A 19,616-nucleotide genomic window follows, 5' to 3' on the forward strand; every position below is an offset into this window, starting at 1 on the left:
GTGAGGTGTACATTATAGTAGGTTCCACTGTAGAAACAACAGTTTCAATGAGATTGTCAGTTTATGTCAGAAGACACCAGATCTTGGTTGTCATAAAAACACATGATTCACCACCTTTTGAAAAATGTATGTTATCAGTATAGGTAGCACTACACCAAATAACTTCCGGCTGGGTCAGAGCTCGAGATGCACCGAACGTTTGATAGAGAAGGTAACACCACAAGTCCTGTGATTGGTTATAAATGTAAGTGTGTTGGTTGTAAAAAAAATAGTTTTATCTGGGCTAAAAATGTATTCATCTAGTACTACTGTGTCAAGTAGCCTTGTGCTTGGAACATGTATGGGGTACCTGTAACAAAAGTACTCAAATTTTGTGCTAAACTAAGGGTATTGTAAAAATATCTGATTATACCGAAAATGAGCCATGAAAGGTACCATTTTCTGCCGTTCATACTTTGACGTAGGGGTTGTAGTACTGATATTTATGAGTCATAGTTTGGTTGATATATTGCATATACTGTTTTTTAAACACAAACGTTAACTTGGTCGCCTATGGGATTTCATTTGGTATAGTCTTACCTATAGCACATATTCAGTGCATAATAAAAAAGATTATGATTTTTGTCATTTAATTAAATTAAACTATACTATTTGATTAATATTAGCCGTTATTCAGCCATGCAAGTTCACAATGACCTTGACCTTGACAATAATTACTGTACATGGCTCTGAATGGAGTTTGAATAAAAGTTAGCACTCAGGAAAAGTTGGTTTGGGCCTATAATTCATACTATAAAGATTGGAATATTTTTATTCACATGATATTTGACTTGCCATATACAACTGCAATGATATATTGCATATAGTGTTTTTAAACACAAACGTTAACATGGTCGCCTATGGGATTTTGTTTTGTATAGTCTTACCTATAATGTTACGCGCCATCAACAGATCTGCGCCAGGGCCTCGTTCCATGAAGTAATCATAGTACTACGATCGCCGTAAATACCTACGCGACCATAACCTTTTCCTACGATCGCCAGCCAGTTCCACGACGCAGCGTAGCTTATATACTGTCGTAAATTACGATGAAACTTTAGTCTGGAGGGACATAGTAAGTGTGGTTTTTACTACGTCCGGATCTTGTTACATACCCCATATATAGCCTGTACTCAAAACTTGTGGCACCATGTTTCAACCGTTTCTCAAACCGAAATAGTGCAACAAATGGACACACAAACCAAAATGTATAACCTACCGTACTCACAAAATCCCGATTGAAGTGCTTGCATCATTAACAAAATAAATCTTCAACAACCTTAAAAAATATCCCCGCCATGTTAAATTTGTTTCGTAGAGAGAAGCAACTTGCCGTGCATGTTAAGAAAAGTATTGACGTAACGTGCCCCGTGCATTAGGTGGAAATTTAAAATTGGTACTAGGCAGCTGTAAGCCACTAACGTAGATGTCAAATGTCAGATGAAGATTTGATGATTTTCCAAGAAAGATACTAACTCTTTATGTAAAAATGGATCTAATATATACATAATACCTTTTATAAAACGGCGTTCGAAAAAAAAAACCCATTCTAGGCCTTACGACCTTCACACCAAAATGTGGGAGCTAACTTTCACGTCTTATGCATTTTGAAAAGGTTATTTTATTGATGTCCGATACCATTGAATAGATCCAAGATGTTCTATATAGTCGGACACCAATGTATTATGTAAAGGGACATTCCTGAGTTTGCTGCATTGTTTAAGATGTTATCGACTGACAGAGACTTTTTAAGGATTGTAATTACATATCAAATATATTTTTGTGCGTAAAATATTAGTGGCTGTATATTAAACGTGTTTCTGGTCGTTCTAATATTTATACAAGATTAAATTTCATTTTATTTCCTAAATTAGTTTGGGCTTCTTACAAATATTAAGACGACCAGAAACACATTGAATATACAGATACTGATATCCTAAACAAGAAAATATATTTAATATGCAAGTTTAATCGTAGGAATATTTTATTGGTCGGAAACATCTTACAATGCAGCCAACTCAGGAATGTCCCTTTAACTAATTCAGGTCATTTACTGAATACTGAATTAAAAGGTAACAAACAGCTGATATGTGTACCCAGGCTAGCGTGCTTGAACCATAATTGGATATAAGTACGAAAGTAAATTAAAACGAAATGGGTTTTGAAGTCGGTGTTTTGTCTTTTCTTAGACCCATGTTTTTGTGGGAGGTTTTACATTAAAATATGCATATAAAGTCATAATTTTCTACATTTATTTGTATGATTACTAACATCTGCGATTAAAAAAGTTACTTAACCCAAAAATAAATTTGACTCTTCCTTCTTGGATCACTATTGTAGTTTTCCGCTGCACGAAGAACTGTTTATACTTCACGAAAACGCAATTTGTTGCGAACAAAGACGTAATAACAATTAATTTACTCATTGAAAAGAGCTTCTATTATGCGGCCATTTCGGCCATGCGGTATTAACAACATGAGCCTCATTCAAGTTTGTGTCTTCATTCCATTGCAAATTAATTGTGTATGCAGTTTTAATTCTGCTAATCTCATGAATGGCAATGAAACTATTTTCTGCTTTCAGTTAACTAATTTTTCAGTGGGGCGTAATTAATGAGTTTGTATATACATAAAAATGCGTTACTGAATTCAGTGTCATTGTATATGAAAACACAACAAAACAGACTGGGGTTAATAATGTGTTTATTTCTTTTTTATTGAATAAATTAGAACTACTGAGATCTAACATGTCATTTATTACATATAATACAGAAATTAATATAATGAAGTATAATAAGTATATACAGTGCATATAATGTTTAGTTCGCAGAGGTTGACCTTTCAAATATGTCGTACAGCACACGAGAGACAAAAATATATTTATTAATAAAGCGTAGGTGTGCACTTGCTTTTCTCTGTTGCAAACAAAGTGCCCTACGGCACTAGTTAAAAATCTCCGGCAATAGATGGTGTTGCAAGTGCCTCCTAATAACACCAAACTCGAATAGATGACATTTATTGACATTATCACAATTAACCTATTGCAAAAGTTGACGAGAAATGGCTGGTGTGCTAAGAGACACGCATATGTCGCGGTTTGGAGGCAAGGACTGGGATGTGGAGGTTGAAAGAGTGAGGTGTTGACCGAGCGGAAACAAAGACTATGCAAGTCAAAAGGAGAGAGAGAGAGAGAGAGAGAGAGAGAGAGAGAGAGAGAGAGAGAGAGAGAGAGAGAGAGAGAGAGAGAGAGACCAGGATGTGATTGAACAAGGGGTGTACATTCTCTATACTTCCCTGCACCCACCGGGCATACTCGTCCTCTGCCGCTAATAAAGCTGGCCTGACCCACGGCACTAACTAACGACCGCCGGTAGCAGGGGAATATTGTAGGTGGTTACAAGTGCCTCGTAACAATGCCAGACGTAACTACTGAGCACTCTCCGAAGAGGTCAGACTAAGCCCACAGCTAAAAGCTGATGGGAAATGACAGGTGTGTGGCACAAATGGCCACACGAGACAAGCACTTGTCGCGGCTGGAGAGATAATAGTATATTTCACATCTTCAAGACGGTATTTACAAAACAAGATTTCGTGTGCATTAACTAATTAAATGTCTGTGATAGTTTCAAAAATAAAAAATTACAGTGCAACCTTGTATTAAAAGGGATTATCCCGAGTTTGCGGTGATTACAATATAAAGTGGATGTTGTACATCTGGTTAACAAAACCTATCAAAAGTCTTAAATACTTTTTATTTTTTTTATTTTGGTACTTAAAGAAAATAAAACTTGATACGTACAACATTATTGTTGGCAAAAATAATTATTGAGCTGTTGTAACCATTATAATGCCTTAAAGGGACTGTTCTGGGCCCATATTTTCGAATCAATCTTAACCTACGTAATCGTAAAAATCAACGTAAGCTATGACGTCACTATGGCGTGTGCTGTAGTGACGTCACACCCTACGATGGTTTTACGATTTCGTAGTGCCAAGATAGCTTCGAAAATATGGGACCAGAGTTTGTTTCCATTGTAAGATATTTCCGACTAACAGATCCAACTAAATGTACATACTAAGTATATTTCCTTGCTTTCTTATGGTAGTCGTTCCAACCAGTGCACCACGACTGGTCAAAGGCCGTTTTATGTGCTTTTTCGGTCTGTGGGGAAAGTGCATATAAAAGATTCCTTGCTGCATTAAGAAAAATTTACCGGGTGTCCTCTGATGACTACTACGAGTCAGAATTACCAAATGTTTGACATCCAGTAGCCGATGATAAATTAATCAGTGCTCTAGTGGTGTCGTTAAACAAAACAAACATTAACCTTATGGTAGACAGTCTGAGGCCATTTCACAATCTGACGCATCGCCGACTAAAATGATGTCTGATGCAATATCCTATTTTTAACGTTGTACATTATTTTTCATTTCGCCATATAACCGTAAATAAAATGTGTTGAGTGCGTCGTTAAGCAAAACATTTCCTTTTTATCTGGTTTTTTTGTGCCCCCTTTACACTTTTCAGATATTTTGCTTAATAATAGTGTAAAAGTGTGCAAAATATAAGCGTGTGCCCCCCATCCCTTCTTTTTGGCACCTTCCTACGCCACTGATATATAAACACCACGTAGAAAATCAACGATGACTGCTATAAGCATTAGCTAACGGTCACAAACACATTGGATATACAGACGTTGGTATTCTACACAAGAAAATGTATTTGATTTGTAAGGCTCTGTTAGTCGGAAACTTCTTACCCAGGATAATCCCTTATACAGATATTAATATTCTAATACTTGGCACACACTTACCGATTAACGCCGACTGGACGTTAATCAGTAGGTGTGCTCCAAGCATAAGCCACAACATGTAAATAACTATAATAATATAAAAAGGGTACATTGGCTGAACATTTGTTTTACAAAGGCTACACGTCAGGCCATACCTTTTAATATAATATTAGTTATATCCTTTGTTGATTTACAAATTTATTTACATATACAAAAGAAACCTTCACAGAAAAATAGCATACAAGAAAACTAACTAATATCAGTAGCAATAAAAAACGATAAAACTGCCATCGTTATTTTGGATACGCCAGACTTTAGCGTTCAGGAAAAAGTACTTTCGCAAATGCTCGCGATATATATATAAGTATTATTATTATTGGACGTCTTATAGATGCCAGGACTGATGTATTGGCTCAAAGCTGGCAGTGTATATAGGCCCTAGGCACAGCCTTGTTACTGAATACTACGTTTAAAGGAAAATTATAACACAGAAGGGAATTAAACATTGTGCTTTAAACAAAACATTTACTTTGGACTGACGGCTGATTGCATTAAGGGTGATAACGATAATAGGTCAACAATGATTAAATAATTATACACATGTACTGTAATAGAATTAATGAAAAATGTACTTTAAAAAAGAGCAAATGTATGGTGCTGCTGCGTCGGTTTTTAACAAATATAATATTTTGTCAGAAACAAATTTAAAAATGTTTCGACGAACACTAAAAACGCAAGAAGCGTGCAGTTTGTTTTAGTTCTTCCAATAGGAAAATATATCGGAAGTACAATTGTCGTACGAGTCCATGATCGACAATAGGATTATGTCGTATAGCCCCGCTATGACGTGTACGAGGTAGGCCGTCTGTAACGTATTATATGGTTAGCTGATTAATATATATCGTTATAGAATAGATTGCTAGACCTCCACCCCCCGCCCTAAACACATTACAGACGTTAATATGGCCTTGAAGTTGTATGGTATCAGACATTACATTCCATTTATTGCACATCTAGTTAACGTAATAAGGAAACCTTTACATGTCCATCTTAAGCAATCCTGGGCCCCGTGTAGTTTTGTCCTATAAACTGTACATCCGCTGATTACACACGGCCAACATTGTATTTATATGCTAGTTGTATTTTCAAAATGTTGTCTACGATCAGTCAGTTAGGAATGTTTCTTTCTTGATGTAATCCTCTTAACGAAACAATTGTTTCCGCACAAAGAATACTGGAAGATAAGGATTCTTTTAAAACTCCCACTACATGTAAAAAGAACAAGCAATTTTAATTTAAATTAGAAATGATTACGAACAGACTTTCTTTATTATTGTTTAGTTTCATCTCATCATCGACTTTGTGGACCAGAAAAGGAACGTGAATATTAATTTAGTTTTCATTCATTCATTTAAAGGGGCAGTCCGTAGATTTTAAAAACTAAGGTATATTTTTCACCTAGACCCTAGTTTCAACCCGTAAAAATTAATACTAAGTTTGGTTCATTTACAAATCTGTAACAACTTCGGATACAACAGAGTGAAACTGTGACGTTGATATACCCTTAAAAATAGACTAAAACGCGTCTACATAAACGTTACTTCTCAGACGCACGTGCGTTTTTTTCAAATAAGAAAAATGCATTAATTGGTATTAGAAACACCAGGATAACCAGAAACACTTCGGTTGTACGGAAATGGATAATCTAAACTGCTCTAATTGTGAAAAATATGACTTAGTGTTTAAAAGCTAGGGTCTGTCCCTTTAAAATTATCCAATTTGAATCCCAAATTATCAATTTGAATCCCAAAATTATCAATTTGAATCCCAAAATTATCCAATTTGAATCCCAAAATTATCAATTTCTTGTGCACATTTTAGGTCCATTTTTGACAATCTATTTACCGAATTAATTGTGTCATGAAAATACGTATGCGTCTTAAGACTGCTAAGTATTATTATAAACAGTAGTATAGACACATTTAATATGTTCCAATAGTTGCCCATGGGCTCATACGACGATGGGTAATGTTATATTTCGTTACGTAAAGTTTGTATGTGCATGTACGACACGTCAAACAGCTTTCAGTACAAAAACGATTTTTCCTCTTCAGACAAGTTTAAAACATGATTTCAGTGTTTCATTTTATATATTAAACACAAGTGTAGTAGTAAATATACACAATAAAGGCGTAAAGAACTGTAAAAAGAATACTGAAAAAGAAAAAAACCCATTAAAAAATAAAATCCCAAAGAAAAAGATACAAAACAAATATACAATATATATTTCATTCATGGGTGATGAACGATCCCAATTCCTATTTCTTCAGCCCAGTAACAGTGGCATAACAAAACAAACAAGTCAAAAACCAATTTTTAAAAAACCAAAACAACCCAACCCGCTACAACAAAAATACACAATATGTATAATTTGTATTGTCATGATTACACTGCGTAATTATGTTTTTTGGTAAAGGAACCTATTTGCAATCATCACTGAACAGTCCACAATAGCGATATCTCGTTATATCAGGTCATTTTGCACAATGTGAGGTTTCTTATTTTAAATTCAAGTGTTGTCTGTACCAGCTGGTTGCTCTTCAACAGGATCAGAAGAGCTGATGTTTGGTTTTGGACAGGGATACAGCCCAAGCTCCCTCTTAAAGGCGAAGACATCGTCCACAACAACTGTCTGCAATTCAAGACAAGAATAGTATTTTACTAGTATGACCTTTTTATAATCACAATACATAAATAAAGCCTTGTTTCTATAAAATGCGTGTACGGAACAGACGCAGAGGCCAATTCAGACACACAACGACAAAGTTGAACAGCCTAAAGTTCAGTCAGCAAGCGTTTCGCTAACGTTCGCGAACTATTTGACTGAGGCCTAATTCACTAAACTCTCGCAACTTTGTGATCTCGCAGTGCAATGCTAAAAGACTTGCAAAGAGGATGCTTTGTTGTCTAGCAGAGACTAAGAGACCTTTGTGAATTAGGCCCCTGGTTCTTAACGTGGCCATTTGGTTGAATGTGAAGCGCATAAACCAGTCTAGGGGACGTTTTTCTGCTCGATCTGGCAGAACGCAACCCAGGGGCCTAATTTACAAAGGTCTTTTAGGCCCTGCTAGATAACAAAGCATCCTCTTTGCAAGTATGTTAGCAATGCACTGCGAGATCGCAAAGTTACGAGAGTTTAGTGAATTAGGCCCCAGGTTTCCACTCCCCCGATCCGTTTCCGAGCCGAATCGCACCATCTGAGACTGTTTTCCCATAAAAGCTTTTTGTGATCTGCGTCAACCAGAGTCAACCAGCGTCAGTCTGCGTCGGTCGACAATGGGTTTAAGATTTTATGGAAACTAAGCTTAAATGTAAATCAAAATAAAATTAACTAATCCATTCGAAATGCTTTCTAGTATGACTATCGATTACTGTAAATATTATGAAGAAATTATCTTTCTAACGACGTATCAACACATCGTTTAATAATTATCGGATGTCATGAGTCTGATATGGATGGCAACTAATTATTCACTAGTCTAGAATTTGTTTTGCAGTAAATCATATATTTATAGTTCTTACTTCGAGGAGTATAGGACAAATCTTTACGATGTATAAACAACTGCAATTCTAACTGGAAGTGACAGATACGATAGCACATCATATTGTCTTTAAAAAAACACCGATTTGCTCAAATGATACATTCGTTGTTGAAAAAAAAAGTAAAGTATTCGTAATACAAAAAATAAGGCTATCGCAAACTATTTTCTTGTATAATTAGTTTGGGTGCAAGTCAAAAAGACACTTGCTAGGCCTGTGTAAGTTGATAATGAAGTAATTTTAAACTGCAGTTGTATAACGTGACCTGCAGCATTCAGCACACCCATAGCAGGGGCGTAGGGGCATTTTTGTTAAACAGTATATGCTCGTACATATTTTAGTGTTCTTTCTGTTTAATATTCTGACAATACCAGTGTATACAGCCGGAAACATTTGAATAGCAGCTAACAATTAAGACATGCGCATGGAATGGAGTGTAAGATGATGCAGTGAGTGGTTTATATAAAATAACACATCCGATACGAATCATTCCCTTGAATAGCGATTAATAAAATGATGACATTCTTGCTTCTCTTTCTGATTAAATCGAGTTTATGGTTCCTTACAATTCGAATAAAAGTTACACTGAAATACTTCTTTTGTACTTTGCTTGTTAAACGAGCACAAATAAAGTTCCAAAATTATTCCCGTAGTTTACCTTTCTTCTATTGCTATCTTTGTGCAAATTAATCTAGGAACTATTTTTGTTTATGGCAAGAAATAAATGTTTTTATTTTTATTTTGTTTCTAGTTTTGAGTTTTTCTTTATGATTATTTGATTATTAAAACCAGTCTTTCGTCTTCAAAATAGGAGAAATTAAAAATGAATGCTGAAAAATGTCTTTTCCATTCTCGTCCTCATTAAACCTAAAATAATTCCTATTTTCCGTCATTCACAAAACAGCGATTTTGTCTGTCGATTAGTAATGCTTTGTGTTTAAAGGTACGCTATTAACTATATATTTATTATTTAGCAATTTAGAAACATCATTCATATTATTCGATATCCTTTAAACGCAGATGTAACATCACTTTTGTTGGGGTGGCCCAGACCGAAAGTGCATCCGAAATTACCTTTTGGGCTGTAGGAAAATTTGGTAGTACGCGTGCTCTAGGAATGGTCAGAATGTCGAGCGCTCGCGGTCACTCTCTAAATTGTTTGTGGGGGTGGGGGTGGGGTGGGGGGGGGGGGGTATTTTTGGTGGTGTGAGTGGCTTTTGTTTTTAGATGGTTCTGCGCCTTAAGGAGAATGTGATTCGAAAGGATAAGATTGAAACCCCTCGAAATGCCTATGCGTCGGACGATGTCTGTAACTGGGGGAGGGGAGGAGGGCAAACTGGAGAGCCCAGTTATTAAATATGAGATCATAAATATACATTTAGAATATTTAGAATCAACTGGTTACGGGGGAGGGAGCAAGCAAATTCTGGCTCCTCCAGCTTCACAGTCGGGGTGGCCAGTGCCACGCTTCCCAGCCACCCCTACACCTACCCTACTTCCGACGCCTATTAAATGTTCATGAAAATTTGCCCTGACGAATGGTATTAACACTTGCCTTGTCCACGTGTTTTGGCTTGGTTTTCAGGAACATGCTCTTTGACCTCACAATGTCCCTCCCTGTCTTCAGGATGTCTCCTATGGTATCTTTCCGGTTTTTGTCCGGCTCATCTTTGAGCAAGGTCGACTTTTCCGACATTTTTCCCTGCGTCACTTCCGGATCCGATTCCTCTTCCTCCACGTTAGAATCCACGTTGTTATGCGCATCAGCCGACTGGTTTGAGTCTCTGCATTTTGATGCCTCTGTCGGTCTGATGTGCGTGCAGAATCGACGTCGTTTGGGGCCATCGGCAGCGACCCTTTCCTTCAATTAAAACAGGTTTCACATATAATTTGCACTCCCCTGGATTTGCACTCCCCAGTCAACATTATACGTAGAATAAGCACTCCCTAGTGCATATTATACATGTAATATACACTCCCCCAGTCTATATTATATGTATAATATGCACTCTCTGAATAATATGCACTTCCCTATTACATGTAGGCCATAATCATTTTTTAATGTATTCAGTATTCAACATAGTAGTGGAGAGTACATATTTTATGTATAATTATAACCACAAATAATTCATGGGGAGTGCGTATTATACATATAATAGTAACTGGGGGAGTGCTAATAATGACTGGGGAGTGCATATTAAATGCTACACCGGTAACACTGCAAGTATATTCAGTCTCAACGACAAAAAACCTCAAAACAAACAACAAAACAAACAGAACAAAACACCAAAACATTAACGTGTCAAAAATCGTATAATAGACGAATCAGTGTCTAAAGGACGTTTTGATGAGGTTCTGGCTGATTCCATGAATCACTGTTAGATGATTTCACCTACATGAGGGCAGCCATTCCCCATTACGATGCATATCATTTTACTCTGTAGCACTGACAGTCATTAGAATGATCTATTATATCCTTCCTATTCTGTACGACTGCCAATCCACATAGCCTTGCTAAAACCGCACAAGACAGAGTCCAGCAGACAGTTGGTGTGACATGCACCCACGAATCACTGTCGGTATATCATGTGTAACAAAGACAGGGTATATTTGAACAAAGACATATATCTGTCTGTTAATACATAATATGGTCACACCCAGAAGGGTTGTAACACGTGTGTCTTTAGGGAGTATACTACCAAATCAAATCCCATAGACGACAATAGTAACATATGTGGCTAAAACTCCTACCTGCAGCGTATCAATCAACATAAACGCCACGGATATAAATACTACCACCCCTCACACTTAAAGTGAATCAGACAAAATTGGGGGTCAAGCTGCTTGTTTTTGAGATAACAGATAGCGTCTATGACTACCCTAGTTCCGCACAAAATTCGAGTACTTTTTTTTACAGGTACCCCATACATGTTTCAAGCACAAGGCTACTTGACACATTGGTACTAGATGAAATAAAATTGCATATTTTTTTTACCCAGATGAAACTATTATTTTTTACAACCAACACACTCACATTTATAACCAATCACAGGACTTGTGGTGTTCACTTCTCTATCAAAAGTTGGGTGCACCTCGAACTTTGACCCAGCCGGAAGTTATTTGGTTTAGTACTACCTATAGGATCGGGTCTAGTTTGATCAAAGGGCGGGAGGGGGGCTAATAGGATTATTGTTCTGTACACTAAATCATGAAATCATTAGCATTAAAGGCGCAGACCTTAGTTTCAACTTGTAAAAATGGACACCAAGTTTAGTTATCTACAAACCTGTAACACACTTGTATAAAGTTACAATAGAGTGAAATAAGAGTCTGTGACGTCAAAACCGGAAAATATCCTTTAAAATAGACTAGAACTCGAATCAATAACCGCTACTTCTCAGACGCACGTGCGTTTTTAAAAATATGAAAAATGCATTGTGTGATATTAGAAACAACAGGAAGACCAGAAACACTTCGGTTCTACGGAAACGGATAATCTAAACAATAAAATATAAGTAATATTTGATTTCATTGATTATAAACGGCTCTAATAGTGAAAAATATGCTGTAGCGTTTAAAAATTAGGGTATGTCCCTTTAAGTTGCTCAAACACCCGTCTCTTTAAATCCACACCTAATTCTTGAAATTAGAAATTGCATTTTGCGCATTTGTTATTTACCCGGTAGCCATTTTTCTAAAAAATAAAAAAAAAAAAAAAAAAATATTTCTCCAGTGAGAGAGTTAATCGTAGATTTACGTTCAACTAAGTTACATTTACGTTTACGACCGTCTTTGAGAATAAGGTGCTTCTTACACGTAAACGTAAATCTACGGCAGACGCAAGTGCTAGTCGTAGGCGTAAATTTACACCTTTTTGTGAATATGGGTCCTGACTGTCAGTGAATGAGCACTGGACATCAGCTGCAAAGGTTAAACCATAAAGATGTGATAAAATATAAATAGCATTTGCTCTAACCCGGCCAAGTGTTACAACACCTTTACTCACCTGCCAGAGACGGATCTAGGGGAGACCCAGGGCCTCGCCCCCACCCCCTAAATTTTGCGATAGTTATAATTTGATTATACATATTAATTTTCATTTTGTTTTTATCATACCCCTCCAAACCTCCCCCAGAGTTCCCTTGGCATTTCACCTCATGTCACTGCCCCCCCCCCCCCCCCCCCGATTTTCTGGATCCGTCACTGCCTGCTGTTATTGTTGTTTATGACATCAAGAATATACTTACCTTTAGGAAAGTGTACAGTTCTGATTTTGTCAATGTATTCAGACACTCCAGCTCAATTTTATCTAAAACAAATAATAATATTGTTTTACGTTATAATAATTGCAAAAACACCAAGACGGCGGTTTAAAAAGCTGTCTCCTAAGAGTACGCGAGCAATAGAAAAAATGGCTTAGTCTGGAATTTATTTGTATATTCTTCTTTAATTTTGACATGGTTTGCATGATGTGTCTCTTACTTCTAAACGTTATTCTAAATAAAGACTTGTGACATCTCTTTTAGGTGTGCATGTCAGAGGCGGATGGGGGGGGGGGGGTGTCAGGGGACTACCACCCCCCTGTAAATTTTGCGACAGGTATAATTTTATTATATATTAAGTTTCATTTTTATGATCCCCTTCCAAAACTCTCCCAAAGTTCCCGTAGCATTCCACCTCATGTCATTGCTCCCCCCCCCCCCCCCACCACCCCAATGGATTTTCTGGATCCGCCATCATGTATACCAAATATAACATTATCAATATCAATGTCTAAAGGACGTTTTGATGAGGTATTGGCGGCTCCCATGAATCACTGTCAGGTGCTTTTGCCTCCATGGGGACTGCCATCGCCTACACGAGGACTTATCGCCTACATGAGGACTGCCATCACCTACACGAGGACTGCCATCACCTACATGATGAATGTCCTTCCTCATTACGATGTGTATCATCCTACTCTGGAGTACCGACACTCGTCAATATGATTTATCCTTCCTACACGTAGGTGTGCCCTGCAAACTAATCAAGAAAAACAATTAACATATAGTCCTGGCCCATGTACTTTAGAACAATACAGCTTGGGTGACCCTACCAGAAGCTGAAGATCCCGTTGGTATAGAGCTATCCAGGCTTGGTGGTTATAAAAGAAGGAAGAAGAAGGAAATGTTTTAGTTAACGACGCACTCAACACATTTTATTTACGGTTATATAACGTCGGCTATATGGTTAAGGACCACACAGATATTGAGAAATGAAACCCGCTGTCGCCACTTCATGGGCTACTCTTTTTCAATTAGGAGCAAGGGATCTTTTATATGCACCATCCCACAGAAAGGCCTTTGTTCACCAATAATTGTGGAGCACTGGCTGAAACAAGAAATAGCCCAATGGGCCCACCGACGGGGATCGATCCTAGACCGGCCGCGCATCAAGCGAACGCTTTACCACTGGGCTGCGTCCCACCCCTTGGTTATAAAATGTTTAGAGTCTAAATTCTCTAATAGTCTGAGACTCTAGCGCCATGGCAACGCCATACAATTCGTTCCTCGCCAAGTCCACTATGAGATAGCATCTAGGCCTATATACAATTCCAAATATTGCGTGATTTGATTCTTAAAGGGGTGGATTCTTTTATGTGCAGAAATTAATCTGATATCCAAAATTGATCATTTCGTTTGCAAGTGGCAAAAGGCGATTGTTTTCATATACACATCACCTTCAACATAAATTTCATTTAAACCATGCAAGCACGTGTCCTGGAATTTTAGCAGATGGGGGTCTAGTCTGTGGCGAGCGAAGTTTATAGAGGGGAGGTCGAGTCATGCTCCTCTGGAAAAAAATATTGAGAAAATAAGAAAGAAAATGTGCTTGAGCAGGGATGGGGTGTTGACGAGCCTGCAGTGTATGCATAGGAAAGTGATGTGACAGACTAACCGACATACAATAATAATTAAAGGGACATTCCTGAGTTTGCTGATTTGTAAGATGATTCCCACAAATAAAATATTTCTACGATTAAACTTCCATATTAAATATATTTTCTTGTTTAGAATATCAATGTGTTTCTGGTCGTCTTAATATCTGTAAGAAGCCGAAACTGGATTTTGTCTTCAAATAATTTCGTACGTACAAAGAAAACATATTTTAGGAAATAAAATGAAATTTAACCTAATACAAATATTAGAACGATCAGAAACACGTTTAATATACAGCCACTAATATTTTATGTATAAAATATACTTGATATGTAATTACAATCGTTAAAAATCTTAAAAATTGCAGTGAACTCAGAAATGTCCTGTTAATGTCCTTCTCATCCCCGCGATGTCAGTTGTGGAAACGTCCGTATTTAGAATAACATTTGGAAGTACCAGACACATCATGCAAACCATGTCAAAATTAAAATCAAAAACCCATATCCATTGTCTAACAAATGGAATTGTGATCCACACAGACAGACATATTCTTGTTCCATTGATTAAACAGAGAAACCATTTTGAATATCGTGTTTGCCATTATACATCCTAATACATCGAAACAAGTCGTTAATTGTTTTTCTTGATTATCTTGCAGGGCATGTCTCTTTTAATCTCTTAATTCTGTTCTATCTGTTACTCAAAATAGATCCCGTTTGTGTTGTCATTTGTCACAAGGTCATTTGGGAGTTGTCGTTTACCAAATGGTGCAAAATAGGCGCGACACAACACAGAAGAATCAAGATTATTCAACTTTTAAATCAGGAGCTTAATGAACAAAGATTACACTTTCCACCAAACAATTTTACGCTACAGTCTTTAGCAAATGCACAAGATGGTAATATCGAACAATTTCAACTCCCATAGTCGACAATAATAACACTAGTGGGCAAAGCTGCACGCAACATTTCAATCAATATACACCGTAGGTGCAAATACCATAGCATCTCGCCTTGGAAGTCGCCGATCTTAAGTTTTGACAGTTAAAACTATTCTTTTAGGTATCACAGATTTTAAAAAAACATTCATCACACCGTTAAAACGAATACTAAGTTTGGTTAATGATAATCTACAAACCTATAACACATTTGGATAAAGTTACAACAGAGTGAAACAATGAGTCTGTGACGTTGAAACGGGGAAATACTCTTAAAAACAGACTAGATCTCGTCTCCGTAACCGTTACTTTTTAGAGGTACGTGTTTTTATAAATATGAAAAATGCATTTCGTGGCATTAGAAACATCAGTATGACCAGAAACACTCCCGGCGTACGGAAAGATATGATCTAAACAACAGAATATAAGTAATGCGTATGTGATTTCAACTAGTAAAAACTGCAGGTGCATCAATAAAAACATCAGCATATCACGAAGGAAGGAAGGAAGGAAATGTTTTATTTAACGACGCACTCAGCACATTTTATTTCCGGTTATATGGCATCAGACATACGGTTAAGGACCATGCATATTTTGAGAGAGGAAACCCGTTGTCGCCACTTCATGGGCTACTCTTTTCGATTAGCAGCAAGGGATATTTTATATGCACAATCTCACAGACAGGATAGCACATACCACGGCCTTTCATATACCAGTCGTGGTGCACTGGCTGGAACGAGAAATAGCCCAATGGGGTGCTGAAATGGAACAAGATACTAAATATCGGGTAAAGTGATGTTATAACTTGAATGTTATATGATGTCGACCTACCCCGTTCAAAGATGTACTCTCTGTCTGTGATTTCCGTCCAGTACTTGTCACACTGGGCTGCCATGTCTTGGGGTTTCTCCTTCAGTTTACTCGACATGGATTCCACCAGTTCTTTAAACGCCTTGTCATGCATGGACCGCAAGGTTTTCTTCAAACGAAAACAGTATTAATGAATATGTATGAATGTGTGTATGTGAGTATGCAAACCATGCGACCCACCCCTTAATGTACATGAATTGGTATGCAAACCTGATATGCATGCATGCGCGCGTGTATATGTGTCTCTGTGTGTGTGCAGACAGACAGACATACAGAATGATCGATAGACAAACAAAAGGACAAAAAGTATATAGATAAAATGCAATTTTGCAAATGTGTATGTAGATAACACACCCCCCCCCCCCACCCCCCACAAAAAAAACCAAAAACAAAAAAAAACCCAATGTATTGTGAAAAAATATACTTAATCAGCTTAGCATTCTGCCCAAGTATTATATTGTTTCGTCATAAACAACACCAAACATAAATAAATGCATTGTTTTAAACCAGTTGTTTATGAAAAACTACAGCAGTAGTAGAAAACTATTATTCCCGAGGGCGGACAGGCTATTTCCTTTTTTCCTGTGTGGGTTGTCTGGCAGCTAAAGAAAGATGTTTTTTTGAAGGTTGAGCCTTTGAAAAATATTTTTATCTGTTTTGACGCTTTCATTAGTTAATGGCTCCACGACTGGTATATTCAAGGCCATGGTATGTCTTGTTCCGCCTATGGGAAGCTTAACGTGCCTACAAAATATCCCTTACTTCTAAATCAGAAATAACATGTCTTGTCAGGTGCGGATCTAGCATTTGGCACTGGAGAAAGGTGCGTAATGTAATGTAGTTTGGTGGCATTGATAACATTCTTTAACTTATACAAATACAAAAATAATTGCTTGACCAAAACAGTCGTGCCTGGACCTTTTGAGTTGCCGCTTAATTTCGCGCTTTTGGTGCCACTAGTTTCTTTTCTAATCTCGCAGACCTAGTATAACATTTATGATGTATACTTGTAGATTTAAGGATTAAGATTACATCATCACGTTTAATCTTTTCTATCCTGTGACGTAGGGCCTCCACGAATATTGGACTCGAGTACCCGACATTTACACTAGATAACAATGTGACTAATGAATAAAGTAAAATAGCATTATACATCTTAATTCCAGCGATGAGCATGGATGCCAAATCATGCCATTGTATTGCATTCAGAAACCAGTGGATATGTTCAGTGTTGTAACGGACGGCCAAATTAAAAGAGAAACTAGCGCATGATCATATAATTATTGTGTAACTTAATTTGTTGATTACCTACTGCTGAAATTATTGGCCTACATTGTCCACTGTATTACAGCTGATCACTGCATTCCACCTTGTACGAGTACTCGAGTCCTGTGAACGGACTCAAGTCTTGCTAGACTCGGCCCGTGCCCAAGTACTCGAGTACTCGTGGAAACCCTACTGTTCGAGCCATTTTGTGTACTATTATTATTATTTAAATAACCTTTATTGTTCTAGATGAATACGTAGTGTTATGGTTGTGGCCCTAAATCACAATACACACACACACACACACACACACACACACACACACACACACACATATATATATATATATATATATATATATATATATATATATATATATATATATATATATATATAGCATAGGTATACAGGTAATTACAAAGACATGTCTAGTACGAAGAAATATTACTTTAAACTCTTCTAGGCCACTAACTTAAAAAAATACAGTAGAAAAGAGCTGTTTCCATGTCTATATTATATTATCTTTAAACCTCAATAAAATAGTGTCAGTCACGTTGCCCATTCACTATCAAATATACAGTATTTACAAGTCACGAGCTATTCTTCGTTTTATGTTTGCTTCAGTCTGTGTGAAATAAAATATGTCGTTATGCATATCAAAGAATTAAGAGCCGTCTGTTTTTGTTGAACGTTGCATAAGAAAGAAAGAAAGATTTTATTTAACGACGCACTCAACACATTCTAACTGAGGATGTGTGGCGTCGGACATATGGCTAAGGGCTACAGAGATATTTAGAGAGCAAATCCGCTGTCGCCACTCCATGGTCAACTCATTTTGATTAGAAGCAAGGGTATTTTATATGAATTATTCCACAGACAGCATAATCTTACGAGACGAGCGGGGGCGGCAGGGGGGAACAACTGTCCCCTTAGTACTCGTTCAAATTCTCAAATTCAGGTGAAAGCGATAGAGATATTCGGGCCAAATGTCCAATTCTGAGACCATTTTACCATATATTTCCATCATTCTACCCGCTAATTTAGTTGTAATCCATGTATAAATGTGCAGTGATTCGTTTGCAGCCCTATATCGTTGTTTGACAGTAAAAATGGGAGCCCGTACGCCTATGACAGTCAGGAGAGTACATAACGTTAAAGTTTGTTTTATTTAACACCACTAGTGCACGTTGATTAATTAATCATCGGCTATTGGATGTCAAACATTTGGTAATTCTGACTCGTAGTCATCAGAGGAAACCCTCTACATTTTTCCTAATGCAGCAAGGGATCTTTTACATGCACTTTCCCACAGACAGGAAAACGAATACCACGGCCTTTGTCCAGTTGTGGTGCATTCGTTGGAACGAGAAAAATACTCAATCAGGTGAATGGATCCACCGATGAGGTTCGATCCTGCGACGCAAGCACCTCAAGCGAGCACTCAAATGATTGAGCCAAATCCCGTCCTTGTTTGGCAATAATGCTAATAAGAATCAATGTTCTAATCCAGACTCGGGCATTTTCGTTAATTCGGGACATAATCATCCTCCACACACACACACACACACACACACACACACACCACCACCACCACCACCACCACCACCACCACTACCACCACCACCCTACAAAAATGGGAGCCCGTATGCCTATTACAGACAGAATAGTACATACCACGGCTTTGTTACATCGGGTGTGAAGCACTGCATGTTGCATAAAAGGTTGTTGCTAATATACTATTATGTTACTGACAAAACACACAAAAAAAGAAAAGAATAGAATGACGCGACTTATATTCTACATAAATATTTCTGCATTAAAGGGACATTCCTGAGTTTGCTGCAATGTTTAAGATGTTATCGACTAACAGAGACTTTTTAACGATTGTCATTACCTATCAAATATATTTTTCTGCATAAAATATTAGTGGCTATATAGTAAACGTGTTTCTGGTCGTTATACTATTTGTACTAGGTTAAATTTCATTCTATTTCCTAAAATATTTGTTTTCGTACGTACGAAATTATTTGAAGACAAAATCCAGTTTGGGATTCTTACAAATATTAAGACGACCAGAAATACATTGAATATACAGACACTAATATTCTAAACAAGAAAATATATTTAATATGTAAATTTAATCGTAGAAATATGTTATTAGTCGAAAACATTTTACAGTGCAGCAAATTCAGGA

At 37.2% G+C, this 19,616-nt stretch overlaps 1 protein-coding gene across 1 annotated transcript in view; it reads right to left on the reverse strand.

The window, feature by feature from the left end:
- Positions 1-6,477: 6,477 nt before the first annotated feature.
- The window catches only part of LOC121384415 (insulin-degrading enzyme-like), an 84,683-nt gene continuing 71,544 nt past the window's right edge, over positions 6,478-19,616 (reverse strand). The window contains exons 25-28 of the mRNA XM_041514804.1: positions 16,118-16,265; positions 12,679-12,740; positions 9,987-10,292; positions 6,478-7,523 (exon numbers count right to left, since the gene is read on the reverse strand). Coding sequence (XP_041370738.1) covers positions 7,401-7,523; positions 9,987-10,292; positions 12,679-12,740; positions 16,118-16,265 — 639 coding nt within the window. The 3' untranslated portion in view covers positions 6,478-7,400. The remainder of the gene's footprint in view (positions 7,524-9,986; positions 10,293-12,678; positions 12,741-16,117; positions 16,266-19,616) is intronic.

Source organism: Gigantopelta aegis, chromosome 10 (genome assembly GCF_016097555.1).
Source record: "Gigantopelta aegis isolate Gae_Host chromosome 10, Gae_host_genome, whole genome shotgun sequence".
NCBI lineage: Eukaryota > Metazoa > Mollusca > Gastropoda > Neomphalida > Peltospiridae > Gigantopelta > Gigantopelta aegis.